This window comes from Rhinopithecus roxellana, chromosome 2 (assembly GCF_007565055.1).
Source record: "Rhinopithecus roxellana isolate Shanxi Qingling chromosome 2, ASM756505v1, whole genome shotgun sequence".
In the NCBI taxonomy this organism is placed as follows: Eukaryota; Metazoa; Chordata; class Mammalia; order Primates; family Cercopithecidae; genus Rhinopithecus; species Rhinopithecus roxellana.
In genome coordinates this window covers 64,434,240-64,450,492 of record NC_044550.1, presented here as the reverse complement: position 1 = coordinate 64,450,492, position 16,253 = coordinate 64,434,240, and the positions used below count along the sequence as shown (strand labels likewise).

The 16,253-nt window shown below is 38.1% G+C and overlaps 1 protein-coding gene, 1 long non-coding RNA gene and 1 pseudogene across 2 annotated transcripts in view; 1 reads left to right on the top strand and 2 right to left on the bottom strand.

The window, feature by feature from the left end:
- Window positions 1-9,129, top strand: part of LOC115894717 — a 24,475-nt gene extending 15,346 nt beyond the window's left edge. The window contains exon 3 of the long non-coding RNA XR_004054853.1: window positions 9,085-9,129. This is a non-coding gene — a long non-coding RNA (uncharacterized LOC115894717). The remainder of the gene's footprint in view (window positions 1-9,084) is intronic.
- PLK4 (polo like kinase 4) overlaps window positions 1-16,253 on the bottom strand; it is a 19,267-nt gene extending 3,014 nt beyond the window's left edge. Inside the window, exons 1-14 of the mRNA XM_010388996.2 lie at window positions 15,654-16,253; window positions 14,890-14,985; window positions 13,443-13,538; window positions 13,248-13,362; window positions 10,071-11,091; window positions 9,296-9,396; window positions 5,957-6,327; window positions 4,682-4,786; window positions 4,199-4,301; window positions 3,370-3,519; window positions 2,462-2,595; window positions 2,278-2,369; window positions 2,001-2,148; window positions 1,088-1,228 (exon numbers count right to left, since the gene is read on the bottom strand). Coding sequence (XP_010387298.1) covers window positions 1,088-1,228; window positions 2,001-2,148; window positions 2,278-2,369; window positions 2,462-2,595; window positions 3,370-3,519; window positions 4,199-4,301; window positions 4,682-4,786; window positions 5,957-6,327; window positions 9,296-9,396; window positions 10,071-11,091; window positions 13,248-13,362; window positions 13,443-13,538; window positions 14,890-14,985; window positions 15,654-15,683 — 2,703 coding nt within the window. The 5' untranslated portion in view covers window positions 15,684-16,253. The remainder of the gene's footprint in view (window positions 1-1,087; window positions 1,229-2,000; window positions 2,149-2,277; window positions 2,370-2,461; window positions 2,596-3,369; window positions 3,520-4,198; window positions 4,302-4,681; window positions 4,787-5,956; window positions 6,328-9,295; window positions 9,397-10,070; window positions 11,092-13,247; window positions 13,363-13,442; window positions 13,539-14,889; window positions 14,986-15,653) is intronic.
- Window positions 3,806-3,897, bottom strand: LOC115896095 (annotated as a pseudogene).

The window sequence follows — 16,253 nt, the reverse complement described above, 5'->3', positions numbered from 1 at the left end:
ATCACCTTTACTAGGTTATTTTGGGGGATAAACTAGACAATGTATGTGAAAAACATGGTAGGTACCACAAAGCAGGTGCCCAACAAATGTTACCTACCCCGATAAAGTACTAGGTTGCATTTTACTTCACTGTTAAGTAAAAAGTACATGTGTCAGGCTCAGAAGTCTCCAAGTTTCAAGATTTTAAGATAATATACACATATAGGTTCACAACTACATAAAATTCTACAAGTTTGAAACTCAATATTGACTTCACTTTTTAAAAGAGATGAGGTCTTGCTTTGTTGCCCAGGATGGCCTCAAACTCCTGGACTCAAATGACCCTCCCACCTCAGATTCTTGAGTAATTGGGACTATAGGCACGTGACATCACACCTGGCTTTCACTTGACTTTTAATGGAAAAATCCTTTTCTTCTTTTGCCAAATGAAAGCTACTCTACTGGCCGGGTGCTGTGGCTCACGCCTGTAATCCCAGCACTTTGGGAGGCTGAGGGGGGCAGATCACAAGGTCAGGAGATTGAGACCATCCTGGCTAACATGGTGAAACTCCGTCTCTACTAAAAATACAAAAAATTAGCTGGGCATGGTGGTGGACACCTGTAGTCCCAACTACTCGGGAGGCTGAGGCAGGAGAATGGCATGAACCCAGGAAGCGGAGCTTGTAGTGAGCTGAGATTGCGCCACTGCACTCTAGCCAGGGCGAGAGTGTGAGACTCCATCTCAAAAAAAATAAAAAGTTACTCTACTAATATTGATTACAAATAATTTCCAAAACCTAAAACGTCACAGATATCACACTCTTCACAATTAGTCATTATCATGACCTCTAATTTAAAAACAAATGGCAAAAGTAGGTCACCCAAGCCCTAGCAGGCAACCTGTTATCAGCAATGTCTGGAGTCTTCCAACTGAACACAAATTTAAGAAGTTAACATTTTTCATGATATAACTAATGTAAAAAGGTACAAAACTTCCTTGTAAAAAAATATCATTGCAATGATTTGTATTTTTTGGTAATTGTCTTATCAGTGTGAAAATGAAAAGAAATTCATAACAAGAAAATGCACTGTACTAGAAACTTCTCACCTGTGTAGCCCAACCAACATTTTTCACAAAAACAGATTTCAAAAGTTGTGCTGATTTAGGAAGACAATCTTTTAGACTATTAGAAGAGATGTCTGTTCCAGAAGTTGTAGTTGTAAGACCAAGTCCTTCATCTGTAACCATCTACAAAGAATAAAGGACAGGAAGATATTATTCCTCAGCATTTTTATAAGCCAAATTCAGCAAAAGCAGACAATTATGGGATTTTTCATTAGCTTAATTTTTTAAAAACAAAAATGTTTTAATGAAAATATAACTACATTATTGGAAATTAGAAAAATACAGAAAAGAATCCCCCACCCCCCTGCAGAATTGCTGTTTTCATTTTGGTGGATTTCTTTCATCTTTTTATCCCATGGCATGTTCTTTTTGTGCATGTGTGTGAGTACACACAAACATACACACCTATTTCTTTAACGTTGCATTTTTCTACACTGCTATATAATCTTCATCGCCATGTTCATTAAATATATAATAAATTTAACCATGAGTCTATCATGAGCATTTAGGCAGTTAATGATATTTTACTAGTAAAAATAAAACAGCTATATATGTATATGTTAATACTTTTAGCTTTTCCGAGAGGGCTGAGATTAGGGCTCATTGAGGTAACATTTAAACAGAGACTTGAAAAATAAGACTTAGGCATATAAAGTTAAGTGTTTGGGGAAAAGAGTTCCAGGTCAAGTGAACAGCATGTGAAAAGGCCCTTTGACTTGTTTAAAGAACTGAAAGAAGGCCTTTGAGGCTCAGAGATAGTATAGGATAAAGTGGCTCAGGATGAGGCTGGAAAAGTACACAGATGATAGTAAAGTCACAATAAACTATTTTATATGAAGGGCATCAGGCAATCATTGAAAGGTTTAAAGTATAGAAGTGACATATATTTACTTACAGAGGGATTAAGGATTGGTGCCTGTGTTGGAGAAGCAGCACTATGCATGACCATTCTATTGAAAGATGCTCTATCTCTCGTTGGGTAATCTGAATCCACAGGAGGAGGAGGTGATAAGGCCTTAGCTGAACTAGTACTACCAGGTTTTCTGAAGGAGAAAAGTCCAAATATATTCCCTTGAAGCTTTCAATTTACAGAAAACTAAAGAATGTTTATAATATAAACACCAAACTTTTAAAACATTTTAGCCACATGTTTAAAATCTTCAGACATTTACCTTCCTATGATTATTGGGAAAAAGGGAGCACTCCTAGTTTTCCTTTCCTCTTCTGAAATTATGGATTCCAGTGCTAAACAAATACGATGACCCTATTTCAAAAGAAGAGTGCTTCCGTCATTGTTTCACCTGTCATTTGTAATCGTTATTAATTGGTATGAAAAACCTATAATTAGGTATGTACCTCATTAGCATGGTCCATATACATTTTCATCTCCTCTTTCAAGCTATTAACTTCACTTTCACTTTTTAAAGTGTAAGACTTCCCTGTCTTTTCAATCACCTGAATGAAATCTTCTGTTTTGTGTATTTTTACCCCTAAAAAAAAAAAAAAAAAAAATCAGGAAACTGTTTTCTTATCCTTTTTAAAAATATTCCTAGATTTATATTTATTATCATACCAGTATATAATGGCACCTAGATCAAGGTATCATTTTTATTCATTTATTGACTATTAATAAAATGAGACTATCAAAGTATTCAATAAATATAGGTCATCCATATTTTTCCCAACATATATCTGGTTTAAGCCTGATACTTCTATATTTTAAAAAATCACTATATTCATACAAAAACATAATTGAAGGATAGCTATAATTATATGTGTACTGTGTGATATGAATGCTTTGTGTCCCTTAAAGGAGCTTTATAGATTAAAAAATAGTTCATTTTTATAGAATAGATTTAGAAAATAAGAACATTCATCTTTACAGAATAGATTTAGACTCAACCCTATCCTTTTTGCTACATTTATAATTCTGATAATTTGGTATATGTCCATTTAAGATTTCTAATAATAAATAGGACATCATTCATTTCATGTGATTTTTATACCATCAGCCTAGATGTAAACTGGAGCTAAGTAGGAAAAGAGGACTAATATACATATTATAGGATAAATTGTTTAAAGGAAGGCTCGATAAATTTTGGTTAATATGATCTGACATGTATACTCTGATGTGCAATTTATATGTATGGTTATACACATACACATCTTTAAAACTGGCTGTGCTGAATTTTAAAAACCCACATATATGTAACTACTAAATTACAAACTAAAGGAACAAATTACCATTTCCAAATGGTACTTACCATCATAAAACCAAACCTCAAAATCAGCACCAGGAGAATTCTCCATCAAAATGCATTTAGCATATCTTGTAAAATAAGTGATTTTGGGAGACTTAGATCTTACAAGCTGTACAAACCTGGAAGCGTACTGATATTTTCGCCAGTATTTTTCTAAGGAAAAAAAAAAAAAACTTAACATTAGGGAAGAAAGTGTTGACCTGACATATAGTTTTATCTATTTATTGTGATTTCTAATAGGGTTACATTAGACAGGTTTTCTTCTTCTTTTCTAAGAGTTACCTCAATGAAGTCTTACTATTCAGTGCTTATGTCCCCAGTCCATAATATTCAGAAACCAAACTGGGAGTCAAATTTGGTTAACTATAATTATAAATAAACATTTATGTAGCAGCAGTGATTTCAAAGGTCAAAAGCCACATACATGGTGAATTATTCTTTAAATACAGAAGGCTTCATAAATTTGTGAGTCACAGGGGCCATCTTCTCTGTAACATTCCAACTTTAGTATATGTGCTCTGAAGCAAGCACATGTTGAAATTTTTTTTAACACAACTATAGCCACATTCTAAACAAGTATACAAATTACATTTGTGAGACATATGACTAATGTTCTAGCGTTAGTTTTTACTTATAGTACCATTATAACACAGAATATTAACAATAAACATTGCATTAAAGGCATACAACTCTCACCAGAAACAAAGTACAAGAATATATGACCTTAAGTTTGACTGAAGCTATTTATAATTTATTATATCTATATATAGAGCTTATACATATATACATATAAATCTACTATCAAAATTTACTCCCTAGTAAATTCACATACCTGGTAAATTGTCAAAGCTGTACCTACTGATGTTGTCAGTAGGTGAGGGTGGTCTATCAGCAAGAGGAAAACCTCTTCCATCATTTGGATAATAAATAGTGATCTGCCAAAAGATTTTTAAAAAATTCTAATTACATGACATTAAGTTCCAGTACTATATTTTGCTAAAACATATAAAAAGTGTTTAAATGTAACATTAAATATTATTTTATAGAAAAATGTTCAATATTCTGTAAAAGTAATTTTTTTGTTTTTTAACTTAAACCAAAAGTTTAGATTTTCTTACCAGATATAATTATTTTTAACACTGCACCAATTTATTTAAATATGTTTAATATGCTATTTCAATTTTTGAATTCCAGAGACACTATCATACCAGGAAACTGATTAAAAAAAACCTTATCATTATAAAATGAATTAGAATGCTAAATGTGCTTAAACGATAATTTGAAGTTGGAAGGTAATAAAGTAACTACACATTACCATATTTCCATCACTAGATATCTGAAGAACTTCTTTCACATATTCTTGAGAAGCATACTCCTTTAGAAGCTCCACACACACATCCTCTGAATCAAGTATGCTCACCTAAAAAAAAAAACCCAAAAAATCAGTAATAATTATTTTGTTTACTAGAACAGCTCTGACATACATAATACTTAGGAGTACTTAACCATGGCAGAAACAAATATTGAAGTCAAAATCAAATAGCTGCTTCACTACAACAGTCCAGATCAGAGGTATATTTGAGCACAACTGTGAACCATATGGTGCAAAGGTAAGAATGTATAATGAAGTGTCAAATGATAATCAATGAGCAGAAAGCAAACAGAAGGTAGGGTGGAGAATAAGGACTTTGAAAAGATAATAGCAAGCCAAACAAAGGCAAGGATGAAATGGGAAGTAAAATGCGAACAAAGAACAGGATAAAGATAGAATTAAAAAAACACACAGCATTCTCAGTTCACATACAATAATTTTTTTTTTTTTTTTTTTTTTTTTTGAGACGGAGTCGCGCTCTGTCGCCCAGGCTGGAGTGCAGTGGCGCGATCTCGGCTCACTGCAAGCTCCGTCTCCCGGGTTTACGCCATTCTCCTGCCTCAGCCTCCCGAGTAGCTGGGACTACAGGCGCCCGCCACCTCACCCGGCTAGGATTTTGTATTTTTTAGTAGAGACGGGGTTTCACCGTGTAGACCAGGATGGTCTCGATCTCCTGACCTCGTGATCCACCTGTCTCGGCCTCCCAAAGTGCTGGGATTACAGGCTTGAGCCACCGCGCCCGGCCAATAATTTTTAAACTCTAAATTTAAATGTGCATATGCCTTTTCTTTAGTTCCAGATGCTAAAAAAAAAAAAGTTATATTTTCTAGTTTTTTAAAAATTGAGATGGGATTAAATTTAGAAACAATAAAAATAGAAGCAAAAGGATAATATTAGCTCACTGATTGGAATTATGAACAAAATAATCTTTAACACAGCATAGAGCCAGTATTATTTTAAAATGTTTTTCATTCAAATCTACTTTAAATTAATAATTTAAAATTCAAAACGTATCAGTATCAATTCACTATTCTTAAGAAGACAGGGAAACAAGAGCTATTTTTCCATAAACACCCAGTCTCTTTTCTCTTTAATAAAGTTGATCATGTATACACCCCAAAGTTACAAGGACATTACAGAGGACTAAAAAATATGTTCTCAAGAATTGTATTCTCAAGTAAAATGTTATATAGTAACTTAGGAAAATAACAGACATACCACAGCCTTTTTTGTTTTCTGTCTGATTGGTTTTAACCTGTGAGCAACCAACGGAGATGTAATGCTTCTTAATGTACGATTCTGATAACCCAATGGTGGCTCCATACCCCTAGTCTTGCTCTGTTCAGAAAGAGGATCTGAGCCAAAAACACATTCTTGTTGGATTATCTCAGGTTTACTGTGAAGTGCAGTCATATATTTCACGGTATTTGGCTGTTTTACAGAATGTGCATTATCAGAAGCATCAGAGTTCTTTTTGACTTTTGTATCAGTCCAGGCATTTTTTGATGTGTCCTTCTGCAAATCTGGATGGCCCTGGAAATCCCGGTTTGGGCTGATGCTGTCATATCCAGTAGTTTTTCTTAAATGAGCTGTAATATACATAGAATGAAGCAATTTAGTAAATAACTAAAAACACAAGTTGACCCAAAACAATGTCACTCTGATTATAATAGCATTTTTTAAACAAAAGAAATCTAGTAAAAAAAACAAAATAAGAGCTCATAATTTTCTAACAAATAAGCAGTTTAAGACATGACTTTGAAAGAACATTTTAAACCAGATCGTGAAGAAATATCTTTAGTATTCCTAAGACTAAGACACAAAAGATATTAACATAAAATTAATTTTTCAATTAAGGCAAAAACCAGTCACTATATGGTCACCTATTAATCCTAAAGCATGCAATCGCCAATGCTCCAACAAAAGCAGATTTGAGTTCCCAAGTAATCATTCTACATGAGAAAAATATATAAATTTACTCTCTTCAAGCTAAGAACTGTCTAGCCCATCTTTATTTAGAAATACGTGTAATTAATGAAAATATGCAACTAAAAGCAAAAACACTATATGAACAGCTTTAACAGTAATATTTAACATTACAAATGTACTTGCACACATTTTTTAAAAAAGTCATTAATTTTACCAATTTTTATTTTGTATGGTTTTAAAGTTCACATACAGAACAGCATCTTTTAAAGGCTTCAAATGATTAGATTACATAAAACTTGGTAAGGCAATTTTTCAATGCTGAACTCTAAAAATTTGAATTACAATTTTTTTCTTAAATGACTTTTTAGTGCTTTCCCCCCACTCTCATTATGACAGAAAGTATTTTGTATCAAATAATATACTGAAAAATTGCAGGAGCACTAGTGGATTATTATAAACAAGGTTATTTCTCCATCTCAGACAAGTCTGTGTTACTAAATATAAGTATATGTAAACACAACAGATGTGAAAAATTAAGTATGTGGCAGTTTTATAGTTTAAAAAACAAACCTGAATTATCATCTCCAATTAGTACAAAAGATTAATTTCCTTTTGGGCTTCTGAGAATAATATACATTAAAAAAAGAAAACAAGAATAGACTCAAGATAACATACAACTCTCTGCTTAAATTACAGCTGTATTATTTGCTTTTTGTCTATGAGGTAATACTATACTTGGTAAAAAATCATCTCCTCCTCTCCATATGTCTTTTTTATTCTTTTTTCCATCACTATTTTCCAATCCACCTCCTGTGAATCTGTCATGTTCATTTTTTAACCTTCAAACTCTGTATTATAAACAACATAATGACTTGGATGATAGCTGTTTAAAAATGTTTAGGTTTTAGTAGCTCTGTACTTTAGTGTGAGGTCCTACTGGTACCCTATAATGTCCTTATCAGCTTCCACTTAAAAATAAGGTCAATCATCTTTTGATTATTTTATGGGCACTGATAGAAGGTGCTGATTAGGCCGGGCGCGGTGGCTCAAGCCTGTAATCCCAGCACTTTGGGAGGCCGAGACGGGTGGATCACGAGGTCAGGAGATCGAGACCATCCTGGCTAACACAGTGAAACCCCGTCTCTACTAAAAAATACAAAAATCTAGCCGGGCGAGGGGGTGGGCGCCTGTAGTCCCAGCTACTCGGGAGGCTGAGGCAGGAGAATGGCGTAAACCCAGGAGGCAGAGCTTGCAGTGAGCTGAGATCCGGCCACTGCACTCCCGCCCTGGCGACAGAGCGAGACTCCGTCTCAAAAAAAAAAAAAAAAAAAAAAAAAAAAAAAAAAATAGAAGGTGCTGATTATAGAGAGGCTGCAAGAGCAGGGGTTAAGAATAAAGTCTCCGAGCCAGACTATCTATGTCCGAACCCTGGCTCCTCTACTGAATGGTCACATAGCTTGGGCAAATTGAGCTGTATACCCAGTTTCCTCATCTGTAAGACAGAGATAATAACAGTATCTTCCTCATTTTTTTTGTGAGAACTTAATATATGTTAAACATTAAGGACAGTGGCTGACTGATAGCAACTATTCAAACACTGTAAGACAGCTTTATTGAGACATACTGAAAGTGCTTTGTTTTTCTTCTGAGACAGAGTCTCGCTCTATCACCCAGGCTGGAGTGCAGTGGCGTGATCTCAGCTCACTGCAACCTCTGTCTCCCGGGTTCAAGTGATTCTTGTGCCTCAGCCATCCAAGTAGGTGGGATTACAGGTGTGTGCCACCACGTCCAGCTAATTTTTTTTTTTTTTTTTTTTTTTGAGACGGAGTCTCGCTGTCACCCAGGCTGGAGTACAGTGGCCGATCTCAGCTCACTGTAAGCTCCGCCTCCCGGGTTCACGCCATTCTCCTGCCTCAGCCTTCCGAGCAGCTGGGACTACAGGCGCCGGCCACCACGCCCAGCTAGTTTTTGTATTTTTTAGTAGAGACGGGGTTTCACCGTGTTAGCCAGGATGGTCTCGATCTCCTGACCTCGTGATCCGCCCGTCTCGGCCTCCCAAAGTGCTGGGATTACAGGCTTGAGCCACCGCACCCGGCCTAATTTTTGTATTTTTAGTAGATACGGGGTTTCACCATGTTGGCCGGGCTTGTCTTGAATGCCTGACCTCAAGTGATCTGCCTGGCTTGGCCTCCCAAAGTGCTAGGATTACAGGCATGAGCCACCACACCTGGCCAATGCTTTTTTTTTTTCTGAGACAGGGTCTCTGTCTCTTGTCACACAGGCTGGAGTGCAGTGTGATAATAGCTCACTGCAGCCTTGAACTCCTGGGCTCAGGCAATCCTCCCGGCTTAGCTTCTCAAGTAGCTGGCACTACAGGTACATGCCACTACACTCAACTGATTTTTTATTTTTTGTAGATACAGGGTCTTGTTATGTGCCCAAACTGGTCTTGAACTCCTGGCCTCAAGCAATCCACCTGCCTTGGCCTCACAAGTGTTGGGATTACAGACATGAACTACTGCACCAAGCAAGAAAATGATTTTCTTAAAAATCTCAAATAGAACACTGCAATGCTTGGTAAGTGTCCAAGTAATTAATTCTTGATTAAATACTCCATTAAAAACTCACCATTTATTTGCAGATTCCCAAACCACTGTTGTACCGTTTCAGTCTGAGGTGTCAGGTCTGCAAATGGAAAAGGAGTTTTTCCTGGACAAAGATGACTGGAGCTATATAAACAAACAAAAAAATCTCATAAGCTAATAAAAAACTATCAGGTAACTTTTTAAGGTAAAAATATTAGAAAAAGATTTCTTCTGATTTGAATACTTGAACATTTTAGAATAACTATAGAAAATAATATTGGCATAACTATGCTATCTCTAAAAAGCTAAACTCCCATGCCAAAATGCCCAGGGCACTTTGACAGCATTTCTATATGGCTACTGCCCTCTTATAATTTAAGCATAAAAATCAAAAAATGAACAGAAAAAGAAAAAAATCACATACTACAGTCACTAAAAATTAGTTTTCATGTTGGAAGCAGTCAGTGTTATGAACACTCAGGCTCAGCTTTTCTATCTATGTATACAGTTATTATTAAAGTATTTTGGGGGTAAGGCATGATTAATATATGATACTTTGCACTGGAGACTCACTCCATATAAAATTAAAAAATAAGACTAAGAATTTCCAAATATTAATTTTATAAACACATTCATGAACACACACACTCCTTTTAAGACTGTTAACCACAGGTCAAAATCCATATGACAGTGTTTTTTTTTTTTTTTTTTTTTAAGACATTCCTTTCCCTGGTAACCCCCCGCTTAGATGCAGCTTCATATTTATACTAGTATAACGTTACCAAAAACCAAAATGCCTTTGATAGAATTATTCTTACAGTGCTTGATTGTTATCAGGTCTTTCAAAAGATCCAGAACTACTGGATGTCTTTTCTTTAAAGAAGTTAAAAATGTTGGCATTGTTGTTTGTGGGTGAGTCTCTCTCTTCATTTTCACCTCCTCCTAATCTTTTGGACATTGAAAGCATTTCTGCTGAGTGACAACGTTCCATTGTATATGTTTTTGCTCGAGATTGACTATTAGAAGTGCCGGATCTATCAGAGGAATAAGCTCTACGAAGGTATCGAGAATGTGGCCTTTCTTCTGCATCTTGAATTACTCTTCCCCTTCCACTATTACTGGTTTCTTGATTTCCCCACTGAGTATAAAAACTACTTCCATCTCCTGAAGAAGAAAAATCATTTGAACTTTTATTCTTTGGAAATACAGTCATTTTATTTGGGAGTGGCTGACCAATCAAAAGTCTTCTTTTGTCAAATAAACTACCACTTATACTGGTACTGGAAGAAGCTGTAATTGCAGTAGAAATTGTGGCATGCCCACTATCAATTGAGTCTTCCACAGTTCCTAAATCTTTACTTTTCGTTGAAGAATTTTGGGACATAAAAGGATGGTCCAATACTGAAGACAGACTTAAACGATCTGCTGGATTTCTACGAAGTAACTGGTGAATAAGGTCCTTGGCCTCTATTGACAAAAAAGTTGGCATTTCATAATCTGCCAATACTACTTTATTTAATGTGTTCTTGACTGTGTCAGTGTCAAAGGGTGGTCTCCCGATAAGTAATGAATAAAACATACAGCCCAGGGACCAAACATCAGATTCAAGGCCATGTGCACTTCGAGTGGCAATTTCCGGTGAAATGTAGTTAGGAGTTCCACATAATGTATAGTGCTTTTCATGTGGCATTTTCAACTGAGTTGCCAGCCCAAAATCAGCAATCTTGATGTTCATATTACGAGTAAGTAAGAGGTTAGAAAGTGTGAGGTCCCGGTGTAGTATACCATGAGAATGAAGATACAACATCCCTGTAATGATCTGGTGCATGAAGTGTCGAGCTGTTAGGATTTAAAAAAAAGATAATTTACAATTGAGAAACTCTGGAAGATTCAGCATCTAGTATTTAGTATACATTATGAAACCCAGGTAAATGTTCTAGAGCATTGTAGTAGAACACTGGCTTGGAGCTTAGATTTACCAGCCACTTTAATTACCAGCAATTACCAGAGTGGTACCATCACACCACTCTAAAGATATCATATCAACCTTTAAGAAAACTAGGCATTCCTTTTAATCTTTGTTCTTTCCAACTGATGAGTGTTTTACATGCAGTTAAGAGAAGCTTAATTTTTTTTAGCAATTAAGAGTCATTAGGGTAACCATGGCAATTAAGAAAAACAGTTGCACACTGGGCCAGGCACGGTGGCTCACACCTGTAATCCCAGCACTTTGGGAGGCTGAGACGGGCAGATCATGAGGTCAGGAGATCGAGACCATTCTGGCTAACACAGTGAAACCCCATCTCTACTAAAAATACAAAAAAATTAGCTGGGCGTTGTGGCAGGCGCCTGTAGTCCCAGCTACTCAGAAGGCTGAGGCAGGAGAATGGCGTGAACTCGGGAGGCGGAGCTTGCAGTGAGCCAAGATAGAGCTACTGCACTCCAGCCTGGGTGACAGAGCAGGACTCCGTCTCAAATAAAAAAAAAAAAAAAAAAAAGAAAAAAAACAATTGCACAAACATTTCATACATATATTCTAATTGTTAAAAAAAAGAAAAAGCTACAGTTCCATCGATGTCCCCCAAACTCTCCCAAGTACTCAGTGTGTAAGTTTTTTTTTTTTTTTTTTAGGATGGAGTCTTGCTGTCACCAGGCTGGAGTGCAGTGGCACAATCTCAGCTCACTGCAATCTCTGCCTCCAGGGTTCAAGCAATTCTCCTGCCTCAGCTTCCCGAGTAGCTGGGATTACAGGAGAGCACCACCACACCCAGCTAATTTTTTTGTATTTTCAGTAGTGACGGGGTTTCACCATGTCAGCTAGGATGGTCTTGATCTCCAGACCTTGTGATCCATCCACCTCAGCCTCCCAAGTAGCTGGGATTACAGGCATGAGCCACCATGCCCGGCTAATTTTTGCATTTTTATTAGAGACAGGGCTTCACCATGTTGGCCAGGCTGGTCTCGAACTCCTGACCTCAGGTGATCTACCTGCCTCAGCCTCCCAAAGTGCTGGGATTACAGGCGTGAGCCACTGCGCCCGGCCTAATAAGGCCTTTTTTATGAAGTATTATAAAAAATGCAGTAGTCATTATCAATATGAGTATCATTTTTTTTCAATTTGTATTATTTCTTTGCAATAAACGTCCAACATGGAACCTGAGTCAAAGAATATAAATATTTCCATAACTCTAATGTTATGCCCAAATTGTTTTCCAAATGGCTTACATAGATTCAGATGTACAAGAAGCCTATCAGCAACTACTTCTGTTAGCTTGTCTGTAATCTCAGTTAGCAGAGCAAGATAACTTGAAAACAATCATTTGTGTTAATGTATAGACCTTATTTGGTTCTGCTTTGAACTGCAAAAAATCATGAGAAATTGAGGAAATCTGAAGCTATATATTTGATAGTAAAGAATTATTAGGTGTGATAATGACTTTGTGGCTATGTTTTTAAAGAAATCTATATTTTGAAATATTTATAGTTAAAAATATGTCTATAATTTGTGTCAAAATACTTTGGAAAATCAGGGTAATAAAAAAGGTAAAGATGAAATAATATGACCATGAGTCACTAGTTTGGGAAGCTGAGTGTTAAGTTCAGGGGACTCATTATAGAACACTACTTGTATGTTTCATGTTTTCTATAATAAACAGTTTCAATGGCTATTTGTGCTTGATTTAGAACCACTTTATAGTCACCAATGGCATCCTAAAAAGCTTACTACATTTGAAAAGATACACAGTAAACTGCTACTAATAATTTAATCTAAAATGTTTTAAGGATAGAAGGGTAACAAATTTCTTACTTTACTACTGTAATAATTGAATTGTTTTAAGAATTAGCAGCTTGGGATGCAGGAAATCTTTTCTAGCTTAAAGTAACAATTCAAACAGTTTTACTATATATTACAAAATAGCATATTCCTCAAAACTACACTTTAAAATGCAAAACTTTTATCCACCCAAACAAAACAAACAAAAACAGACGCCTACCTTCATTTTCTGAGAAAGGTTTCACTCTATTCTTTAGATACCTGTTCATTTCTCCATTATGGCACATTTCTAATACCAGATATACATAATTGCTATCTTCAAAATAGTTATAAAGCTGAAATGTGAAAGGGCATAATAAATTAAAATATTCAAATTTCACTGTCCTTGGTCACTTCTACAAAATTTGTATCTTACCTCCAAGATAGAAGGATGCTTCAATTGGCAATGTATTTTCACCTCATTTTGGACTCTCTGTACCATTCCTGCTTTGTACATGGCTTTCTTATCTATCTAAAAATAACAGGTTTAAATGTTGATAGACTTTCAAATGTAAACTGGTTGAAAGTGAACTTTGAAAATAAAGTATACTTTAATTTAAAATAGACTGAAGTCCTTTTACACGTCTTTGCGGTCAACCTACTGTTATCTGTTTTCCCCATGTACCTAGCAGAGTGCTCGGCAGACAGAATGCTTGGTAAAAGTTTGCCCAGTTAATTCTAATATCCTATCTCAATTTAAATAATCTAATAGCACAACCAGCCTAACTGTAAGAAAAAAAAAATCCCAATTCAGGCAAATTTTAAAGCAAAACCTCCATTTCTTTTTCTAAGTGGTTTAGATAAATGATTTTTTTGTTTTTTTAAAGACAGGGTCTTACTCTGTCACCTAGGCTGGAGTGCAGTGACACGATCACAGTTCACTGCAGCCTCAACCTCCCACGCACAGGCAATCCTGCCACCTCAGCCTCCTGAGTAGCTGGGGCCACAGGCACATGCCGCCATGCCCAGCTAATGTTTTTTTTTTTTTTGAGATGGAGTTTTGCTCTTGTTGCCTGGGCTGGAGTGCAATGGTGCGATCTTGGCTCACCACAACCTTTGCCTCCCGAATTCAAGAGATTCTCCTGCTCAGCCTCCAGAGTAGCTAGGATGACAGGTGTGCACCACCACACCTGGCTAATTTGTTATTTTTAGTAGATGGGGTTTCTCCATGTTAGTCAGGCTGGTCTTGAACTACCGACCACAGGGGATCCACCCGCCTCGGCCTCCCAAAGTACTGGGATTACAGGTGTGAGCCACCGTGCCCAACACCGGCTAATTTTTGTATTTTTGGTAGAGAGGAGGTTTCACCATGTTGCACAGTTGTTTTCAAACTCCTGAACTCAGGCGATCCACCTGCCTCAGCCTCCCAAAGTGTTAAGGTTACAGGCGTGAGCCACCCACTCGGCTGACAAATGATTCTTAATTTGCTTATGTTTATGTTACTCCTATTAGACTGACTTCTAACAATCAAGAATAATATTTTGTATTGTTACAGGGAAATACAGAATTATACACAGTGAACTCTTACAAACAAATTATTTGTTAGTTGATTTCTACTAACTACTCCAAGTATGGATAATTACACCATAAACGAGGTCTACTGAACATTAATGAAGATAAAACTTATTTAAGCAAGGTCAAGGCTTTCCTAAAATATTCTTAAGTTCAACGGCTGGACTTGGCACTATTGTCTTCTGCCTATGCAAAGTGTTCCTTACACCATAATCAAAGGAAAGGCTGGTGGGTAAGGAGTTTCTTACATTTCTGATACCTCTCTTCTTACTTGCAAAGTACAGGAGAGAAGTTGATTAGTTTATTCTTACCATTTTGATTGCAACTTCCAAACCAGTGTGAATGGACTCAGCTCTGTAGACACCAGCAAATGATCCTTTACCAAGCAGATTTCCAACTTTAAAATCCTTAAAAGTTAAAATTAAAGATTATGTATGATGACTCACAGTAGAAAGGAAGATGGGAAGGGGATGGAAAAAGAAGATAAAATGGATCGAGTGGGGAATTTGACAAAATTCAGGCAGGTATTACACCTCGATGCAGCAGGTGTCTAGGGTGGAAGGCATGTTGACTCCGTGCGGAGATCCCTGAGCTTCCAGGCTGGACTGGAAGCTCAGGGTGATGGTGCACCCTAGTGATCTGGTTCCTCAACCTCAGTGCAGCCTAAGCGCCCTCCTCCCATCTCCAGCCAACCCCTGGGAGCCGAGGGCCTGGTCAGAATCCCGCCGCAGCTCCCGCCGGAGATAACCGCCATCCCTTTGGAGAAGTGGGAGGTAGCCCTGCCCTGCTGTAGCGCGGCAGCTCGGGCGGGATTGCTGACAGAAAGCCGCAGTGCCTGGGGACACTGCCAGGCGGCGAGGGCCTCACCTATCCCGCCTCCTCTACTCTTACAGACTCCGCGGGGCGGGCCGCTCCGCCCCTAAACAGCTGGGGCCTGGGCGGTTGGGACCCTCCCTAAGTACCTCGGTGCCCGCCCCGCAGCCGTTAGCTTCCTTCGCTCCCCTTCCCAGAGCGGTCTCGTGTCATCCCACAACTACTCCCAGCCGCCCCGCTGCAGACTGCCTAGTCTTTTCACCTCGATCTTCTCCCCGATGCAGGTCGCCATATTTCCAGGCCCTGGCCTGGGTTCTCTGGATTAGTTTCCTTCACGCAGTCCCTTCGAGGCAGCGCTCCAAGCAGCCAGCCGGTCTTGGCGCCCATCAGGCTCGGCTCTCTAGACCGCCGCTCCAGGCGACGACGCTAAAACCACGGAAAGTTCTCCCTGACACCTTCCGAAGCCTGGCCGGTGCCTATGCACTCCCATTTTGAAAAACTCCCGCCGGTTGCCGTCCGAGCCAGGCTGGTGGTGACGTAACGAGAAGGATCACTCCGGAAAGGCTGAGTCGGGGCGCGCATGCGCGGCAGACACTCTTTTGCAGCCGGCCCAGGGTTCCAGACTTCTGGGCCAAGGGCCGGAAGCGCTGCGGAGACTTCGGGCTTGGGCAGGAGTATGTCGCAGGCCCACTCTCGGAAGACCTCCTGAAGACGGGTAAAAGAGCAGGCCTTAAAGATGGGACACTTATAGCTAATCGGTTACTTCACGGTCCGAAATACCACTTCTAATTCCGGAAAGGGTTTAAAACTATTTTAAAATGTCAAGCGTTTAAGACTTGACCGGGCCGGGCGCGGTGGCTCA